The following is a 19,775-nucleotide window of genomic DNA, read 5'->3' as shown; positions in this document are numbered from 1 at the left end:
CAGTAAGCAGACGACCGAACAGCGGTAGGGCTCGCCCGACCGCAGTGCGCGGGCTCCGAGCACCTGCGCATGCGTGCTGGAGCCTCCGAGTTCTCCGCGCATGCGCTCTAGTACACGATGGTAGCACCGGCTACGTTCCACACTAGGGTTTCAATCATACTTAAACATCGTTACACCGAAACTGTCTACAACAAAGTAATACACCTCGAAGGAATCGTTGTTGGTTGGTTGGTTTATGGGGTTTAACGTCCCAAAGCGACTGAGGCTATGAGAGACGCCGTAGTGAAGGGCTCCGGAAATTTCGACCACCTGGGGTTCTTTAACGTGCACTGACATCGCACAGTACACGGGCCTCTAGAATTTCTCCTCCAAAGAAATTCCAGCCGCCGCGGCCGGGATCGAACCCGCGTCTTTCGGGTCAGCAGCCGAGCACCATAGCCACTGAGCCACCGCGGCGGCAGGAATCGTTGTTCCGAGCGAATCGTAGCCTCATGTGCTAACATGATACTTAACTTAAAATACAACGGCTGTAACGAAGCGACTTCAGCGCTCTATCAGCTCGACTATGGGGAAGTCTCACTGCGCCCGACCAAAGACCCTAAGAGCAAGAAACCCTAACTTATTCGCCCACTTGCACTGCCGCTCCACGCGTAAGCACCGAAGATTCTAATGCAGAGGATAAGCGCAACATCCCGGAGCGGCGTACTTTTTCGTACTTGGCGCCAGAAGTAGCAGACGACGGTATTTATTTCTGTCAGTTTTTATCCTTCCTTGTCATTTTAAGCACCGAGACTCCGTAGTTACGTAACCGGGCTCCGCCCTGCAGTACACGTCAGCCTTACGGCACAATATGAGCAAAAAGGCGAATGGTCGATTATAGGACCCCAGCGTCAAATATAGGTTATTGCGGTGTATAGGGCGGAAGACGAGGCAAGTAGAAGCACGAGTAAGTACTGCATTTTAAACGGCCGACATAACTGCGTGGCCATCGCAACACGTTTAGCATTTAGTGACCCTGTAATGGGAACACACAGGTGTGCTTGGAGCATTGAAGAAAGGGTGATGCACTGTGTGTGTGTCACTGGAGGACAGCGTGAATAAACGCCTCCCTTGCGGACTTTGAAGCCTGTTTTCTTGCTGCGCGTCTCTCCGCCGCCCTCCTCCCAGTGGAAGTTTCGTGCGCCGCAGTATTGCCCGGCAGTACGTATGTGGTGACGGCTGGTGGGGGCATCGGCTCGCGCAAAGCTCGAAACCACGCTGGTTAATGGCCTGTACCCACCGCAGTAACCCCACAACCGACCGAGTGAAACCTTGCGCCAGCGCTCCTGCTCGCCCACGCAACAGGGACAAATGCAGTTCGAAGCTGCAGCCTCGACTTCCTGTGTTTGCACGTCATCAGTATAGATATCTGTGGCCGTGCCGTAATGGTGCGGTGGCTCGCAGTATGACCAACACAGGTCAATGAAATTGGTCCAGCGGGGCGATCCGCCATGAGCCCATTTTAGTCGTTGGAATCGGCTGGCATTTGTAGCTCGAGTGCTATATAAGTGGGCAACACATTGTCTGGGTTGCCCGAATTATCATTTTCCCCAGGTTTCGTAATATCGCGGCCCCGCACGTTCGTAGTTCGTCGCTGGAAAGAAGTGCCTCCCTCGGAGGGTTCGAGAAGTTATCTTGACAAAACCATCGCAGCCCTCCTGTCTGTACAATATTCCTGCATTACAGAGCAAAGGGAGGCATGCAGATGACCTGTTTTTAGCAATGCTCGCTGCAATATTGAACACTGCCTCATCGTTTCGCGGAAAACATCGTTTGGAAAAATCGCATGCGAAGTTCTTGTATTCACCGGAGGCATTCGGCCCCGTATTATACAAGGGGCCGGGAAAGGAAACCCATCGCAGGGGATACGATGCCCTAATTGAAAGTCTAAGGATAATCAACTCACCACTGAGCAGTATGTCTTTTAGTACGAAGTCGTACAGCGTTTCAATAGTGCCGTTTACCCGCTGCTCGTCTATGCGCCATGTGTCTTGTTGCCTCGCGTGGCTATCCGAATATCCGCGTTCAACAGGTGGCGTCACAAATTGGCGGCGCTAAAATTTCTCTCGTAAATTTGTCTGTAACCTCTCACTTCTTCATGAACTTACTTTTCCTGGCTGGCTCTACCGGACGATCTTCATGGATGTGCAAATGATGCTTCCGCACCCAGATTCCTGCTGAGTGCGAATGATGCCGGCCAAAGCGCTTGGGAAATTAGAATCACTTTTCTCCAGCAGTTACATTGAAGTGAGGAATGCAGCCTGGACCGCTACTTGAAACGGAGTAGTCCTATTCTGCATTTGCTCATTCCGACGATGATTTTCGACGCTCGTTTCTGACAAGCAATGGAAAATATGCGACAACTCGCATTATCAGCAGATATTCCCGAAGCCCCCTAGACTTGCAGGACCTTTGAAGAACTCGAAGCTCTGCTCAATCGCGCTCTAAGGTAATGGTGCCCGGAAAAGTTTGGAAACACGAAAATTGCAACAAAGCCCAATTACTGCGCACAGTAAGGATTCCGCAGTGAAGTGAACTGAGTTTAGCAGTTCTCAGCGCGATTTGCGCAATGCACACCTGAGTGCATGGCTGCGCTTCTAGCAAGTTGGGAAAATGGTGTTTTCCGTGACTTCGGCGTTCCGAAAACTTTTGTGCGCCCCTGCCCGGGGCAGTGGTGTCCACCTGCAAAAAACTGCCTTCGCATATTTCGTGCAATGCTAAACCAGCCGCAATTTATTACTCTGATCCCGAGCCGACCCGGAGCCCGAGCCTTTCTGCCACTCGGCTCGTGTCACTTCGTCTTCCTCGCAGGCTCCCACCGTCCAGAGATAGCGCTGCTACAGGAATACACGAACTGCTGCTTAACTATTCTGGTCAGGACGACGTGACAACCGGTCAGCGCATCGCAACTCACCTTGCGGAGCTACGCATCATGCACCGGCTGCTGGGGGAAGCCCGGGGCATGCAGGGGACCAAGTCAGGGCTGGTGGCTGTGTGGCACGGCGTATCGGCCCTCCTTTTCGGAGACCTGTCGGTGCTGCTCGTTCTGCTGCAGTCCGGAGTGCTGCCAGACTACCGGGCGAGCGACAAATGCCTGGCCTACCCGTACACCACCCTCCACAACTGGTGCCAGCAGACGAGTGACCAGAGAAGAAATTTGCTGATGGGCAACGTGCTGGTAAAGGCGACCCTCATAGATGCAGCCGATCCTGGCCGTCCCCTGCGAGTGTGTTACCCGCCATCAAGCATACACACAGCCACCAACATATATCTCATACGTGGTCTCCAGCATTGGAGGCCTGAGGTCGCCACCTACTGCCTCCTGCTAGGCATCTTCTCCTCCGTCTTCCACAGCTATCCACCGGTCATGCAAAATCTGAAGCCCTTCTCGTCTGCTTCTGTCCTGAGCACTGACGTGCGGCGCCTTCACCGAGGAATCTGTTTCGTCGATAATGGCAACCATCACGAAGGGGTGGAGAGCGTGCCTCAGGTGGAGCAGCAGGTCAGTATTGAACTGCTACCGCTTCTGGACGCTCTGTGGGACCTCACCGTGCAAATTCTGCTCCACTGCCTGTCCCAGCTGGTCCTTCGCTGCCTCGATAACCTGCAAATGGCCCCCGCGCACGAGCACAAGTCCGTGCGTAGGGACGTGCTCCTGTCCAACCGTCAAGTCATCGGCATCCTTGAGCTGATCCGGAGGCACGGTCCCTTGTCCAGCCTGGAGCAGCTACTGGGATGCATTATAGCGCAGGCTAGAAATTTGAAAGTGCCGGAAAACCGTGAGCAGCTGGAGCTGTTTCTGCATGTGCTCTCGTCTGCCGCGGACCAAGAGCGGCTGGTCAGTCTCATTTCCGATCAGGCCGAGCCCACCTGGTACCGCCACATTCTGCTGTACTTCCTCCAGTGCGCACATCACCATGCTGCCCTGCAGCTGACCGGCTGCTTTCAGGAGTTAATACGAGAGGGCAGAATGCTGCGGTCATACCTTCCCGAGGTGCAGCAGGACGTATCCGCTACGCTAAATCTTTTGCAAAGCTTCAGGCGGTCGATACCACTACCAGCATCGCAGCTGAATTCAGCGGCACGCAGGCGAAGCCCGTCAGGTGAACCAGTGATAGTGCCCACTCGTGTGCCTCGCAAGGCCACCACGCCACGTCTGGCTGTTATGAGTGCCACCATGGATGCTACGGAGTCCTCAATGCCACCCGCTGTGTCATCTTCGCCCAACAGGGTGGCTGCGAGTGAATCGTGTGCCTCAGTGTCTAATCCCGCAGTCAGCCACTACACCTCGCAAATTCGGCTAGAGGATGGTGCAATATCGATCCTGTGCTCGCCTCCCGTAGCCCTGTGGGAGGGCTATCCACGCTGGACAAACCCCGCGGCGCAGGCATCAACAAGCGAAGTGGCCTCCATCCTGAAGCGGCGACCTGTGGACCTCCCACCTATTGTTTCCTCGCCAGATGTTCATCAAAGGGGCCCCGGGGAAGGACATGCCGGCACCTGCCCGAAGCCAACAGAACTCAGTAGGGTCGTCCAGCCAACGCCATATTAAATAGTCCGGAGGCTCAGACTTGCCATGTCAGTTTCGAAGTGTTCCCAAGCTAGCCCTGACCTTGACAACACTGGCCAGAACGCAGGAGGCTCCTCCATGCTGCCTTCGCCTGAGGAAGAGGCAAGTGGCGAAGATGAGCCAAGCGATTCAAGGGAGACAGAAGTGTCTCATGACCGATCCAGCCAGTTCATGACACCCATGGACAGCGACTACTCAGGCACTGATCTTCAGAACTGCACTCCGGCAACGGTTCGCTTTCCACAGCCGACACCAATGCAACCTGGCCCCAGTTTGCAGAGCCCTCCTAGTTTTCAGGCTGCTCCCAGTGGGCAGCCCAGAAGTGCCGACCAGGATTTAGGTGGGAACAAGGCGCCGGGACGCGTACCTGGTCAGACATCTGCCCCCGAGCTCAAGGCGGTGCTGCCGGGGTTCCTGATTCAAGAGGCTGCCAGGCGCCTGCACTCGCCCACTGCAACCAATTCCGCTGTTGCCGGGCCTGCTCAGCGAGAATCCAAGGAGTCACTATACCAGGGCGCGCCTGCAGCTGCAGCGTCAAGCCTTGCTCAGACTGTGGAGACGTCGGATGAAGAGGACCAGAATGGAACACCACTTATGGACAGCTATGAGGACACGGTTCCTGAAAGCAAGTGTTGGCCACATTGTCCGCCACATGAAGCAGATTTGGGCATATGCCTTGTGGTGAGGGCACCTAAGGAAGACAAGGCAGCACTAAGCTCGGCAGCTGCTTCACACATTGACGCTGAGCAGGTAAGCAGTGCACAGGTCGGCAGTGCTCCATTGGGCACTGCACACTTCGGCAGTGCTCATGTCACCCAGGCACAGGTCAGCAATGCTCAGTTTCAGATGCCTGCTCAAGCGGAAGAGCCCATTGCTCTCTGTGATTGTGACCGCGACCGAGCTGGTAGAAGGCCCACGAAGCATGGCCGTTTGTCAGGCGTCAACAATCTCCCTACGCGTTCCCGCATTCCCAACCAGTGGGGAGCAATACGCTGCCGAGGAAGTAGGCGGACGTGTTATTGAGCAGCACGCAATCGTCAGTGCTTCCGAGGACTCATAGGGAAAAAAAGAGGAGACGAACGGTATTCCTTAGTGAAAATTAACGCGTTTTGAATTTATGACGGGATATTTATATTGCATTTTAAAGATAATTTCCTTCATGAATGCTCTAAATCTACGCACGAAAGAGGTTCTTGAAATTTCTTGCTTAGTATTTGACATGTATCTTTAAAATTTGCTGAAGATATGTACCCCACCTAAAGCATGTTTCGAGCACATTTCAAATACGTGACAAAACATGTTGCGAATGCATTAAAATTGTACATTCGTAAATATGATATTAATTCGTACAAATTATACTTCAGTGCTAACAAATGGGCTGTGTTTGTGAACATATTTCCTGCACACTACAAGCTGCCGTAGGAAAATTTCGTCCTCTAAACCGTGTGTCGGGACACAGTCAATAAACACTTCCTATTCTGTCGTCCTTTCGTTTATGACAACTTGTAGAGGGGAGACAACCACCGCTTAATTACAGTGCACGAGAAGAACGTGATAGAACATGGTCGGAAAGTGCGTGTTCTGCACCTTCGGGTCCGAACCTGCAAGCGAATACGACCCCCACTCGCAATGCCGGCTGGCTCCTAAAGACCACCATGTATGCGTTAGTTGACATTTCGACTCCTGACCGATGCCTGGAACAGGTTGCGACTAGCAGTCTGGATATAGATTGCTCGCAGATTACAACGCAACCAGTCCTGCAGTTGTGCGACAGTTTCGGGGCCCCCAGTCTTCGCGCCAGAAACCTCTCGTGCAAAATATTGCGTTGTCTCTTGGAGGGTGTGCTGGGTGTTTCATCCAAGATTTTACACAAAAATATAGGCTTTTTGAGTTAGAAGAGCGCATTTTCCGGCATGGTATTGTCAGCGGTTCAGTGCATCAGAATACAGATAGGACGTGCTAACTAGCAGCTTGGATAACTGAAACAGAATACTTAATTTTCTTGCTTTTACTTTTAGGCTCCCTAATTATTCGGAAGCGTGCAGCCAACCATAAGTAATATCCACATCAGTTTTTATAATTTTGAAAACGCGGTTACGTGAAGCGCTGTGGCCCAACAAAATATGGCAACAACGCGCCAAAATAGATGCACTTTCGAGAATCTTGCAGGGAAAGCAACCTCTCCAGTGCACGTAACTAATCGAAATAGCCGATATGTACTGGCGACAGCGCAGAGGGTAACCGCGTTTTATAAATCCTAAAAACAGTTATGGATGATATTTACGGTGACCAACATGCTCGTCAGTAATTAAGTAACCTAAAAGTAATAGTTAAAAAGTTGACTTTTTATTATTAGTTAACCACCCCGCTGGTAAGCACGACTCAGCAGTATTTTGATGTACTACACTCCTGATAATGCTATACCTCAAAAAAGCGCTCTAGTAGCTGAAAAAGCCTTTTAGAAAATACCCAAAGTCTTAAGAGAGAGACACTCTATATAAGGCAAGCCAACTAGTGCGCGTGTCGAAACACTTGCAGTGTGCTCACGACAGTTTCGGCCACCGCTTGTGATGTCCCGACATTTCCCCCGGTTAAGTGATGTCACGTGACATTGCGACATCATCGACCTTCTCATTTATGACAATGCCGTGCTTTCTTAGGGACCTGCCTCCTAATGATTTCGCTTTAAAAGGGTCATCGACCAAGCCGTTGTTTTGGGGGTTCAGTGATTCCTTTCGTCGTCGGACAACTTAAACATATGACCCTATTTTAAGCCGAACTGAATATGGTATTTTTTTAATGCGTCAGAAATCTACTAAATGGGAAAGAGTAGCATTTCTGACATCTTGCGTTATTGTTCAAAGTTTTGTTCGTAGCATACATAGGAAATATTCATTTTAGTATTTAAGCAAAGGTACAAATAACACAAGATTACTGTGAAACTAATACATGCTCGAAATTCAGTGTGAGCACAAAGCTGCACCTTTATTCTTCATTCTTTATACCTATATTTTAATCTCCAAGTTTCTACAAAATAGATCAGCATTGGGAAAATACAAATGTTATATATTTCCTTTTCACTTCTACTAGGAACATGCTATTCTTGACCTGGGAGTATTTACCGAAAGCACTTGCTCCTCTTCTCATGTTCTTGGCTATTTCCTTACAATAATGCACACATGCAGCCAATACCTGCCGTAGATAGATGTTTTTTCTCACCACTTCCAATATTTCGATGCCTATCATACACCTTTCTTCCATGATTGCCCTGATTGTTGAACATTAGTTTTCTTCATGTCAATTTTTGGCTCAACGCTCTCGTTTGAGTGTTTGAATTCTTTATCCTGAGATGAAATTGCCCCCACAGTCAGTCAAGTGGGCAATGTCTCAAGCCAAATGAAGATTGCTAAAATTTTCGCCTTGACTTTTGTTCCCAGATCTTACAATCCAGACCTTGGGTACCTCCTCTAACACACGTTGAATAGCTCTGGGGAGATTGCGTCACCTTACCTTATCCGTTCTTGATTAGTATTGTATTACTTTTCCTATGTAGAACCACCGCGTATGTGCTAGTCCTTATGCGTACTGAAACATCACCGAGCCGACATATCTTTTGAAACGTCACGAAGTACACTAGGCTCTCCCAGAAATTTCATCCTGACGCCCGCTGCTAAGAGTTGAAAATTACGACGGCAGCGACTCATGCACTCTCTTTTACCTCTGCTTTTAACATCTTCTTTTCTTCCTTTTTAGACATGGAAAAGTGAATCTTCTCTACCTGTCAGCTTTTGCACGTTTATGAGCGCTCAATAACAACGTAGCTGTGTTCTAAGCTCGAAACAGAAAGAGCACTTTAATGCCTAAAAGTTGGTGTAGTTAAAGTCAAGGCTGGTTCTCGCTGCGAACAGTTCATTAGAATGGCTAGTTTCCATATGCATTGAACAAAGTGACGTTCTTTTTTATCTCGTGCGCACTCTGCTTCCTGCATTCTCGCCGTGGGCGCTTTTTGTGGTTGTTGCAGTTGTTGCTTACATTTCGGGTAGGAGACATTTAATCCAACGTCTTCGCTGAAGGCATACGTGTCGTTCTGCAACACAGCGTGAGCTGATGTGTTCGGTCGCGGCTGTGGCAGCCGCATTCGGACGGAAGCTGCATGAAACAAAAAGCTCATTTTCTAAGGTCCAGCATACGTACAACAACAGAAATATATGAATGTGAAAGAAGGAGCTGTCCTCAGAATGAAGTACTCTTGCGGATATACATCTGCTAATTGTACAGTTAAGTAGCTGATATAATTTACACCGCAGCAGATAATGATGCGCTCAGCCAATTTCACACTCATTTCAGGCATACAGAAGCCACATACGGCGCTATACGGACTTGAGAGGTCGCAGAGGGTAGCAGGGGCGCTTACAGTGGAAGTACCACTCGACGCTCTTGGAAGTACCACCCGAGCCCTCCCTGTGTTTTCAGGCTGCGAGAAGTTCCATGGGTTCAAAAAGCGAATCTCACTGTCTACACGATCACAACTGAAAGCACCACTCGATTCGGCTTATTATCCCTGCAGCATCACAGCGCAAATAAGAACTGTGCTGTTGTTTTGAAGTCACTTTCTCTAACGTGCAGAAAGCAAAATCCTTTCGTAGCGTACGCCAGCCCCGGCCCCTTCAACGGCTAAGGCTCAGGACGCCACAAACATGACCCCAAGGTGGACTGAAGCTTCCAGGATAAATGCTCGCTTCCTTAAGGAACACGAGGACAAAGAGATCTAATTTTTGTTTTAAGACAAAATCCATTCTGTGGCACTTTCTGACTATACCGATTCTTGTTTGGCAGCAAAATACGTAATGATTACTCGAAAGATTAAATTTAGGGGCCGAAAATTTTTCCTTCCACTGCACTCCAGACGTTACGAATAAAAGCGACTATGTGAACCCCATTTGATATGGATGGCGGCCTTGCCTAGCCTCAGAGATCCACGAAAAGAAGACTGCCTGGTGGTGGCGCTGCCTGTATTTCATCTTGTAACGATTTCTAGCTAAGAAAATCTTCGGTTGCAGTGAAAGTAGTCACTGTGTCCCTAGAACACGGTAAGGTGCTCTAGCAACTGCGATTCGCCCTCTGTGTCCATTTCCGGTAGGGCAGCAGGCGCTCACCAACAATTCGGGGAGGCGCCAGTCGCAGCTCGCGCACTTATCGTCGAAAGAGGGCGGCTTAATGACGCACACACTGTCATTGAAGGGCCCGCGCGCAACCTTGACGCAGAGGTTCTGCGAGCAGGGCAGCCAACTGTCTGAAAAAGAAGAGGAGGGTCGCTCCCTGAACAATGGTTCCCGCCTGGGCGACTGCAGCAACGAACGTCGCGCCCATTTGTTGCCCTCGCAGTCACGTAGGTTTTCGTTAATCGGTGACTGGATCTGCTGCACCAAATATCCTTGCCTCTTCGACAACCGTTGCCGAATAGTGGAACATCAGCGATCTTGGTTGACACTTTGGAAAGATCTAACAGGGGGGGGGTACACTCTGTGAAATGCAATTTAGTACTAAAGAGGCGCTCATTTCCCTAAGGCTTTCGGAAACCTGGCTGTTGTATAATCAATTTTCGTTTGTATTTTTATTGCGAGATCCACTGTAATTTCTAGCGTGTCATTTCGTTGAGAATATGAATTGTTTGATCAAATGTTTTAGGAGAATCCCCCAAGGGGGAGTAGAGTTGTAATAAGGGAGTAATTACTCATTGACGTCCACCCGAGCGCAGCCATATAGCTACAAAGGAAAGCTATACAGCTTTCTCAGAAACTTTGTCAATGAGTAATTACTCCCTTATTACAAACCTACTCCACCTTGGGGGATTACCCTAAAACATTTGATCAAACACTGTTCCCACTTCGAGTTATTATCAATTTGCTCTCGCCCTACCATAAGCTTGCCGTCCCGGTTAGCTCAATTGGTAGAGCGACTGCTCCGGTGAAGCGGTGGTCCCGGGTTCGATCCCCGGACCAGGACGAATTTTTCTTTAACTACGAAGTTTCTGAGAATGCTGTATAGCTTTCCTTTGTAGCCCTATGGCTGCGCTCGGGTGGACGTCAATGAGTAATTACTCCCTTATTACGAATATGAATTGTCCTACGTCGGCAAATATCTTCAGAAATGACTGTTTGAATTGTAAAAGTAAAGCGTTTGACGAACATACCTAATGCCGCTAAGTTTGCTAACGCGATCTCGCGGTTATTGGGCCACAATTCAGTGCCTCCCAAGATATGTGTCGTTTGAGTTGGGCCTTCTTTCCGTTTACTAGTCGAAGGTATTAGATGGCGATGTTCATGCCGAAGGTGTCTGCAAAATGTGTCGCCGGAAGTTGGCCGCTGTGACGTACGTCATCGGTCATATGACATCATGAGAGAGAAAGCTCGGGTCTAGGTGAGAATCGAACCCGGGCCGCTGGCATGAGAAGTGACAGGGTGACGCAAAATTTAGAAAGTGATGACGTCACTCCCGAGCTGTGTCGCAATCGCTGCCACATGCAGACAGGAGTTGTTGGGAATGATGGAAAGAGACGGGCGGCACAACAGCACCCGCCGATATAAGAGAGTTGTTTATTTCCAAAACATTTGCAGTACAAAGGACACGTTCACCCGGTTCTCAAGATTGGTCTGATTTCAATGGGTGCTAGAATAAAACATGCATAATATTCGAAACAAATGCGCGCTATGGCCTAGGTTATACATATAACACCACAATTTGGCAAGTTCGTGTGTGTGTGTGCGTGCGTGCGTGCGTGTGTGTGTGTGTGTGCGCGTGCGTGTGTGTGTGTGTGTGTGCGTGCGTGCGCGTGCGTGTGTGCGTGCGTGCGTGCGTGCGTGTGTGTGTGTGCGTGCTTGCGTGCGTGTGTGTGTGTGTGTGTGCGTGCGTGTGTGTGCGCGTGCGTGTGTGTGTGTGTGTGTACGTGTGTGCGTGTGTGTGTGTGTGTGCGTGTGTGCGTGCGTGCGTGCGTGCGTGCGCGCGTGCGTGCGCGCGCCATTCTTTATGCTGCATCGGTCATCCCGTCCTAGGCACACGCCCTAGCCTCCGTGCAAATTTCCCTGACTACATGCACATTTTCATATATTATGACACCTCGTTGGCATGCTCACTCACCTAAACTCTGGTGGATGGTGTAAGGAATGACACCTTCAGGCCACAGCTTCGCCGCTTCAGGAACCGCAGCCCGCTGCACAATAAAGTTATGCTGCAGGTTATACTACAATAAAAGTCACGGCATTTCAGCTTGCAAAGCGTGGAGCGTGAGCGACAGACGTTGCCGCAGCCAGAGTCGCTCATATGGGTGAACTAGATTTTGCAGTGCAGGCGCGCCGCCAGTAGTATTGTTACGGACTAGAAGACGTCGAAAGGGGCAATGGCCCGCCAGCCATTAAGCTACGTCATTCCCATCTCTCATGTGGTGCTATTGTTCGGCTTTTCTCCGTGTAATAATGTGGTGTACTGATAGCGCATGCGCATGTTTTAAACAATGCATTTTCATGTATCGCTTATCAGCCACGCAAGCAGTCGTCCGCAGATAACATGTCCATCGGCCTATAAAAAGGCACTGTATCAATAAACGTTGTTCAGTTCCAGCCTGGCGTCCGTCTGATACACAACAGTTGGCGACGAGGCAGCGCCGGCGATGGCCGTCGGCAGGATCGGCGAGTATCGTCTCGGTACGAACGCGTCATGGGACGAATACGTCGAGCGCCTGGAAATGTTCTGCGAAGCGAACCAGATAACGAAAGAAGAGCAGAAAAGAGCAGTCCTGTTGAGCAGCTGCGGCGCAGAAGTGTACGGGCTCATCGTAACTTTGGTGAAGCCAGAAAGACCGACAGGAGCAACCTACGAAGAAATCAAGACTGCCGTTCGCAAGCACCTGCATCCAAAGCCTTCGGAGCTGTATGCAAGGTTTTTGTTCTACAGACGAAACCAGGCTGCCGAGGAATCGGTTGCGGACTACGTCACGGCGCTTCGGAAGCTAGCCGAAGACTGCTGTTTTGGCAGCGCCCAGCTCCCGTTGGACGTCATGATGCGGGATCGTTTCGTATGCGGACTCCGGAACGAAGGGGTTCAACAGCGACTTCTCGCAGAACACAGCTTTACGTTTAAGGTTGCGTATGACTTGGCCACAACTGCAGAAGCAACCGCTAAGCAACAGCGAGACATACGCAAGCACGGTCCATACGAGACGTACTGCCAGGACATGGTACAAGCAACCCGTGCGAAGCAAGATACCCCAGCGGAGAGGTCCAGCTGTTACCGGTGCAACGGTTAGCACGCTCCACATTTGTGCCGTTTTAGAAAGGTGACATGCTTCAACTGCAAAAGGGTTGGACATATAGCTAAGGCATGTCGGTCGAAAGACGATAGTAGAACTGCTCGGAAGACAGCGTATGAGCAAAAGAAGAAAGGAGATAAGAGCAAGGGCGTGTACGAAATGAGCGCGTTGTTTTCCCTGTGCGAAGTGAATGAGCAAGAACAGAAGTTAATGGTTCAAGTAGTGATCGAAGGGCAAGACGTTCCGATGGAGGTTGATTCTGGCGCATCGTGCTCAATTGTAAGTGAAGATACGTTCAGGGTTATTGAAAGGAATCACGGTAAAATACCACTGCAAGATTCTGGAACAACAATCGTAACCTGGTCAAAGGAGGCGTTACCCGTGCTGGGTCAAGCAAGTGTCTTGGTGGAATTCAAAGGCAGGAAGGCAAAGCTACCTTTGCTCGTAGTACAGAAGCAAGCCAACAGCCTGATTGGGCGAAACTGGTTTAACCCGTTAGGTATTGGCTTGCGGGGAATACAGCAAGTAAACGTGGAGGACGTGCCTTCACGATTTCCCGAGGTGTTTCGCAGGGACCTTCCTGGCTTCAACGGACCGCCAGTTCACATCGAACTGAAAGATGACGCCCAACCGGTGTTCCTCAAAAGTCGACCAGTTCCACTGGCCCTCAAGGACGACGTGGCCAACGAAGTGGACCGCTTGGTGCAACAAGGTGTATGGGAGCCCGTCAGCTACTCCAACTTGGCAACACCACTGGTAGTGGTAAGAAAAAAAGATGGAACTTTACGTCTTTGCGGCGACTATCGCAGTACCGTAAACAAAGCTATTAAGAGCAGTGGATACCCCTTGCCCACTACAGCTGAAATGCTCACAGCTCTAAGTTCAAGCAAGTTTTTTACCAAGTTTGATCTAGCCCAAGCTTATCAGCAGCTTACGCTAGACGACGAGACTGCTGAGGTGCTCACAGTTAACACGATAAAGGGACTGTACTACAAGGTTAAGCGGCTGCCGTTTGGTATTTCGGTCGCACCTTGGGTTTTTCAACGAGTCATCGACACGCTGTTAGCGGGCATTCCCGGAGTGAAAGCTTATCTGGATGACATATTAATTTCTGGATGTAACGCCGAAGAGCACGCCGAGAGATTAGAGACTGTGCTCTCGCGTCTACAGAAGGCACAGCTACGAGTAAACAAGGACAAGTGCGAATTTAACCAAACGAGCATCGAATTCTTGGGACACAGGATTGATGACTCAGGAGTACATCCCAGCCGAAGCAAGACGGACGCCATCCAGCAAGCGCCTGTGCCCGCAAGCAAAAAGGAGCTGCAAGCCTTTTTGGGATTGCTGAATTTCTACAGCAGTTTCCTCAAGGGCAGGACGGAAGCGGCCGAACCGCTTTATCGACTGCTCGACCGTGACCACGAATGGAAGTGGACAGGTGAGCATCAGCGGGCTTTTGAGAGACTGAAAAATTTTCTCAGCTCATACTCCGTACTTGTGCCCTACGATTGCAAGCGTCCTTTAATTTTGTGCTGCGACGCATCGCCTGTGGGGGTGGGGGCAGTGCTAGCCCATCGTGCGGATGACGGGAAGGAGCAGCCCATAGCTTATGCTTCTCGCACTCTTGGCTTCAGTGAACGCAATTATGCTCAGATTGATAGGGTTTGGCTGTGGTCTTTGGCGTAAAAAAGTTCCACCAGTACCTAGCTGGACGAGAATTTACAGTGATAACAGACCACAAGCCATTACTAGGCCTGTTTAACACGGACAAGCGAGTGCCCGAAGTTGTGTCGCCCCGAATGCTTCGTTGGATTTTACTGTTGTCTGCGTATGCGTATAACTATCACCTTGAGTACAGACGAGGCCAAGACAACTCCAACGCCGATGCACTCAGTCGTCTACCAGCCCCGGGAGACGAGGACGAGCCAAGACCGCCTGGGGACGTGCTCTTGTTGGGGGAACCGCGTCATAATTCCAACCGCAGCAAGAGAGAATGTGCTGCAACTCCTGCACGCAAATCACCCAGGGATGAGTGCCATGAAAGCATCAGCTAGAGGGCTCATGTGGTGGCCGAAGATGGACCACGAAATTGAGGAGTTTGTTCGGCACTGTCATCCATGCCAGAGTAACCGTCAAAGCGATCCCAAGGCTCCAGTTCATTTCTGGATCAAGCCAGATCAGCCTTGGAGTCGACTGCACATTGATTTCGCTGGCCCAGTTAAAGGAGAAGTTTTCTTAGTCGTGCTAGACGCGTACAGCAATTGGGCTGATGTCGAAATCATGCCATCCATGAAAGCTACGGCTGTCGTAAACAGCCTAAGGAAGATGCTTGCGACAGATGGTGTACCAGACGTTATCGTTTCAGATAACGGCACAGCTTTCACTAGCATTGAGTTGCAAATGTTTTTGAAGTGTAATAGCGTGCGTGCTATTTTCACTGCACCTTATCATCCAGCCAGCAATGGTAGGGCGGAGAGGATGGTAAGAGAAGTTAAAGAAGCATTGAAGAAGCAGCAGGAAGGTTCGACGCAGTGCAAGATTTCCCGGTTTCTGTTTAAGCAACACACGACGCCACATTCGGTCACGGGAAAATCGCCAGCAGAGTTAATGTTCGGACGAAGACTGAGGTCAGCGTTGGACAGACTCCATCCGGACCGGCAACACGCGCCTGAGTTCCAACGACAGGAGACTAAGAGGTTTCGTATCGGTGACGCGGTCTACGCTAAAAGCTTTTGTCCAGGTCCAAGGTGGAAGGCTGCCAGGGTTGTGGCAGTCAGAGGTCCGGTGTCGTACGTGGTACAGCTAAACAACGGCGAGCGTCATCACAGGCACCGCAACCAATTGAGGAGCGCCTGGACGCGGCTCGAAGTTGAGCCAGTCACAAGTGAGGACTACCACGTCAGGCTTCCTCCTACAGCTAGGCAGCCACAGCCACTGTCTGCTAGCCCAGAAGCAACCCCTGGGGCGAGTCCAGGCCAAGCCACCCAAGTACCGCTCGAGCCGCGAAGATCAACGCGTGTTCGACCGATACACAACAAATAACATATTCACAGAGTTCAATTTCGTGCACAGAAAAATAGTGAGCGGAAGTTTACTGAGAGTAGCAAAATTTGTTTAACCGCCTTTCACATAAGAGCACCCCCAGTAGCGGAAGTTGCAGGAACAGGCAGTTCAGAATTCAAGCACACAGATTAGGGAGGGTGGGAACGCATACGATTCGATGCCGCTCATATAAAAGTGATATCGTCAGTGTAGAATTGCATGCACGTAAGTGGGGGTGAGGGCAAATAAACGATACCTCAGAGTTGGAAATACCGTCCCTTTGAGCTTTTTCCTCATTGATATTGCGTTTGTTTACGGTGGAGGCGAAACAATGCAACACCCGCGTGTTGCGGTGCAAGTTAGGTGTTTAAAGGAATACTGAGGAGAACTGCACCCATTTTTTTAGTAAAAATAGATTGTATGGATCTTTATAGCTGAGCTTTCCTTACAAAAATTTATTTACACAGTTCATAGACTGTCCATAGACTTTCGTCTATAAAGTCGATAGACTTTCTATAGACAAATCCTACAGACTAGTCATTACACAATACAACTTCTGCAGGCTGAGGACCATCTACAGGTATGTGGCCATACACTTTTGGTAGACTTTTGTCGATGGGCAGTCTATAGGCTATTAACCGACAAAAGGGATCATAGGAAGGCAATGGAGTCTATAAGAAGTCTATAGGAATTCTACAGACCAGTTTTAGAAGGGTTACGTTTGTTGACAGCAACAGGCGCATTTATTTCTGGGAAAGTTTGATTTTAAACTGTATTATACTTATTTCTCCCGCCGCTCGATTCCAACTCGTGACGTCAAGGTCGAAAAGGACTCCATGGTAATAAGAAGTGCATGACGGTGTAACCTGGCATCAGGGATCCGCGGCTAAAAATTGTCTTGACGTCACTGCAGTTCGCTTGTGATATCGACCGGTGATGGCGACACCTAGATTTCATTGTTTTGCCCTTTCCTGGCTTGTCAAAGCTTCTTTTTTGGTGAACGTAGCCACTTCGTCATTAGAACGCTGCAGTGTAGAGATGTAGCCCTGTAGTTCGTTTTCAGTGTTCCTTTAGGACAAATCTGGACCCCTACTACAATGTGCAGTTTAGTCCATAAAAGTACTGTGTTCGAGTGCGTAAAAGACAGGTAACCATTACTTTATTCATGCTTAGTTAAACTCGGTCGAAAACTGCGCACTTTTCTTTTTGCTGCACATGTGTCTGAAGATTTTTTGAATGCCAGTCCCCACAGCTATTTCTCGTTTAGGCTCGATTGCGCTCGACTTGCGACGCCTATTAAGGCGGCAACTAGATAGTCATGTTACAAGTAACAATGACCAAATCAGTATGCAGTGCACATTACACTCAACCTTTAGGCAAAACACCTCGTAGTTTGTAAATCCCTTCACACACACAAACACGCATATATATATATATATATATATATATATATTGCCACGTATCATTGTAGTGTTTGTTCGTTCACGCTCAAGGCTGCAGGAAAGGGCTGTTATCATTTTTGTTCGTGACGCGAGAAGCGACCAGTCTAATCTCGATTGATCGCAGCCATGAAAGGCTGCATCTAGGTTTTTCCGGATTACTCTAGATGATGTTGTCCTGCTATCTGGAAGTTTCCTTGCCGGCTTTAAATTGTGCGATGCTGCGAGCAGCCGACATTCGTAGATCGACGATTGACGAACACGCTTGTTGCTTACGCCGCTATCGAGTGATTCAGTTCTTTTCCGGGCGCTAGTCAGCCCAAATAAACAGCTTCGTTTGCAAGTATTTCTGGTGTCTTCCTGACCCCTGGACTGCCGTCACTACAACGTGACATCTGGTGGAGGTGCTGGGTAGCCTTCCAGGTACCGGACAACCCCTGCAATTCGTGCCGACAGCCCTTTGAGTTATTCGCCGGAAGACCTGACTCCAGTCTACAACGCAGCCTCTGGAGCCTCCAGCCATGACTTACGCCGCAGCAGTGCGCCATCCTGTACCTCGACGACGGGACCCAAGCCCCTATCGCCCTTAGCCAGCTGCGCTGGAGCGCCGCCCTCTCGCCTCAACTCGCCCGTCCTACGAGCGTCGTACACGGCCGAGGAAATGCGTCGAGTGGAGAACACCCGACCAGCGCCGCCCACGATGCTTCCACTGCGGAGAAGCCGGTCACATTCTCCGGTACTGCCCATACAGGAGAATGGGCATCCGAGGGTTCCCTTACGACGCCCCACGACCCCGACCCGGCCAGCGACCAGCCGAAATCGAGGATTTTTTGCGTCGGGAAGGATACTCATCGCCGAGCTGCCTATCGCGTTCTGCGTCGACATCGTCACCGCGCTAAGTATCTCCTAGCCGAGGGTACGCAGTGCGTGGACGCTTCCCCAGCCCCGAAGGTTAAACTGAATAAAGCAGACTCTGGAGGTGAGGTTGCTTCTGAGCGCAAGAACTAAGATCCTCCATCGACGAAAACAGAAGACCATGCCCCCTACGACGACGACGAACCCTACGACAACGACGAACCCTACGACAACGACGAACCCTACGACAACGACGAACCCTACGACAACGACGACCCCTACGACGACGACGACCCCTACGACGACGACGACCCCTACGAAGACGACGACCCCTACAAAGACGACGACCCCTACAAAGACGACGACCCCTACAAAGACGACGACCCCTACAAAGACGACGAGCCCTACGAAGACGACGAGCCCTACGAAGACGACGACCCCTACGAAGACGACGACCCCTACGACGACGACGATCCCTACGACGACGACGACTACTACGACGACGACAAATACGACGACAACACCGACGACACGGCCAGACTTGAAGCTTTTACCGCGGCCCTTACACCTTATTAGGAACGCTAAAGGACTCTTAAGTTCTCGAAGCATTCTCTGTGTTTAATTTCATTTTAAAGCATCGAGGCGATGCTTCTTTGGAAGGGGGGTAATGCCACGTATCATTGTAGTGTTTGTTCGTTCACGCTCAAGGCTGCAGGAAAGGGCTGTTATCATTTTTGTTCGTGACGCGAGAAGCGACCAGTCTAATCTCGATCGCAGCCATGAAAGGCTGCATCTAGGTTTTTCCGGATTACTCTAGATGATGTTGTCCTGCTATCTGGAAGTTTCCTTGCCGGCTTTAAATTGTGCGATGCTGCGAGCAGCCGACATTCGTAGATCGACGATTGACGAACACGCTTGTTGCTTACGCCGCTATCGAGTGATTCAGTTCTTTTCCGGGCGCTAGTCAGCCCAAATAAACAGCTTCGTTTGCAAGTATTTCTGGTGTCTTCCTGACCCCTGGACTGCCGTCACTACAACGTGACAATATATATATATATATATATATATATATATATATATATATCGGTTTGATCCCGGCCGCGGCGGTTGAATTTCTTTGGAGGAGAAATTCTAGAGGCCCGTGTACTGTGCGATGTCAGTGCACGTTAAAGAACCCCAGGTGGTCGAAATTTCCGTCCACTACGGCGTCTCTGATAGCCTTAGTTGCTTTGGGACGTTAAACCCCATAAACCAAACCTATATATATATATATATATATATATATATATATATATATATATATATATATATATATATATATTCCTGCTTTTTTTTCTTCTGCTTTTCTAATCAATTACCTTTAAGCGATGACATATTCAGTAATATTCTAAATTGATCAACACCACAAAATAAATAAATTAATTAAAAAAAATCCCCTGTGCCCCTTGGTTTCTGTGGCTGTTGGCTTCTGTCATATATATATATATATATATATATATATATATATATATATATATATATATAT

General features: G+C 49.6%; 1 protein-coding gene across 1 annotated transcript; it reads left to right on the top strand.

The window, feature by feature from the left end:
- The first annotated feature begins 12,275 nt into the window (after positions 1-12,275).
- Positions 12,276-15,956, top strand: LOC149357234 (uncharacterized). The gene is made up of 4 exons (XM_089576543.1): positions 12,276-12,842; positions 13,437-13,676; positions 14,085-14,352; positions 15,655-15,956. Exons 1-4 carry the CDS (start codon positions 12,276-12,278, stop codon positions 15,954-15,956), a joined length of 1,377 nt encoding a protein of 458 aa, XP_089432669.1.
- The last annotated feature ends 3,819 nt before the right edge of the window (positions 15,957-19,775 follow it).

The sequence above is a fragment of the Amblyomma mixtum genome, chromosome 3, assembly GCF_055824585.1.
Source record: "Amblyomma mixtum isolate Tamu chromosome 3, ASM5582458v1, whole genome shotgun sequence".
NCBI classification, from domain to species: domain Eukaryota; kingdom Metazoa; phylum Arthropoda; class Arachnida; order Ixodida; family Ixodidae; genus Amblyomma; species Amblyomma mixtum.
Note: the sequence above shows the minus strand (reverse complement) of the source record. Positions and strands in the feature narration are given on the sequence as shown.

Coding starts and splice junctions, on each gene's coding strand:
- LOC149357234 (XM_089576543.1), top strand. CDS start 12,276: ATGGCCGTCGGCAGGATCGGCGAGTATCGTCTCGGTACGAACGCGTCA. Junction 13,677..14,084: donor TGGCAACACCACTGGTAGTG/GTAAGAAAAAAA, acceptor TCGCGTCTACAG/AAGGCACAGCTACGAGTAAA. Junction 14,353..15,654: donor CCACGAATGGAAGTGGACAG/GTGAGCATCAGC, acceptor GCTTTTGTCCAG/GTCCAAGGTGGAAGGCTGCC.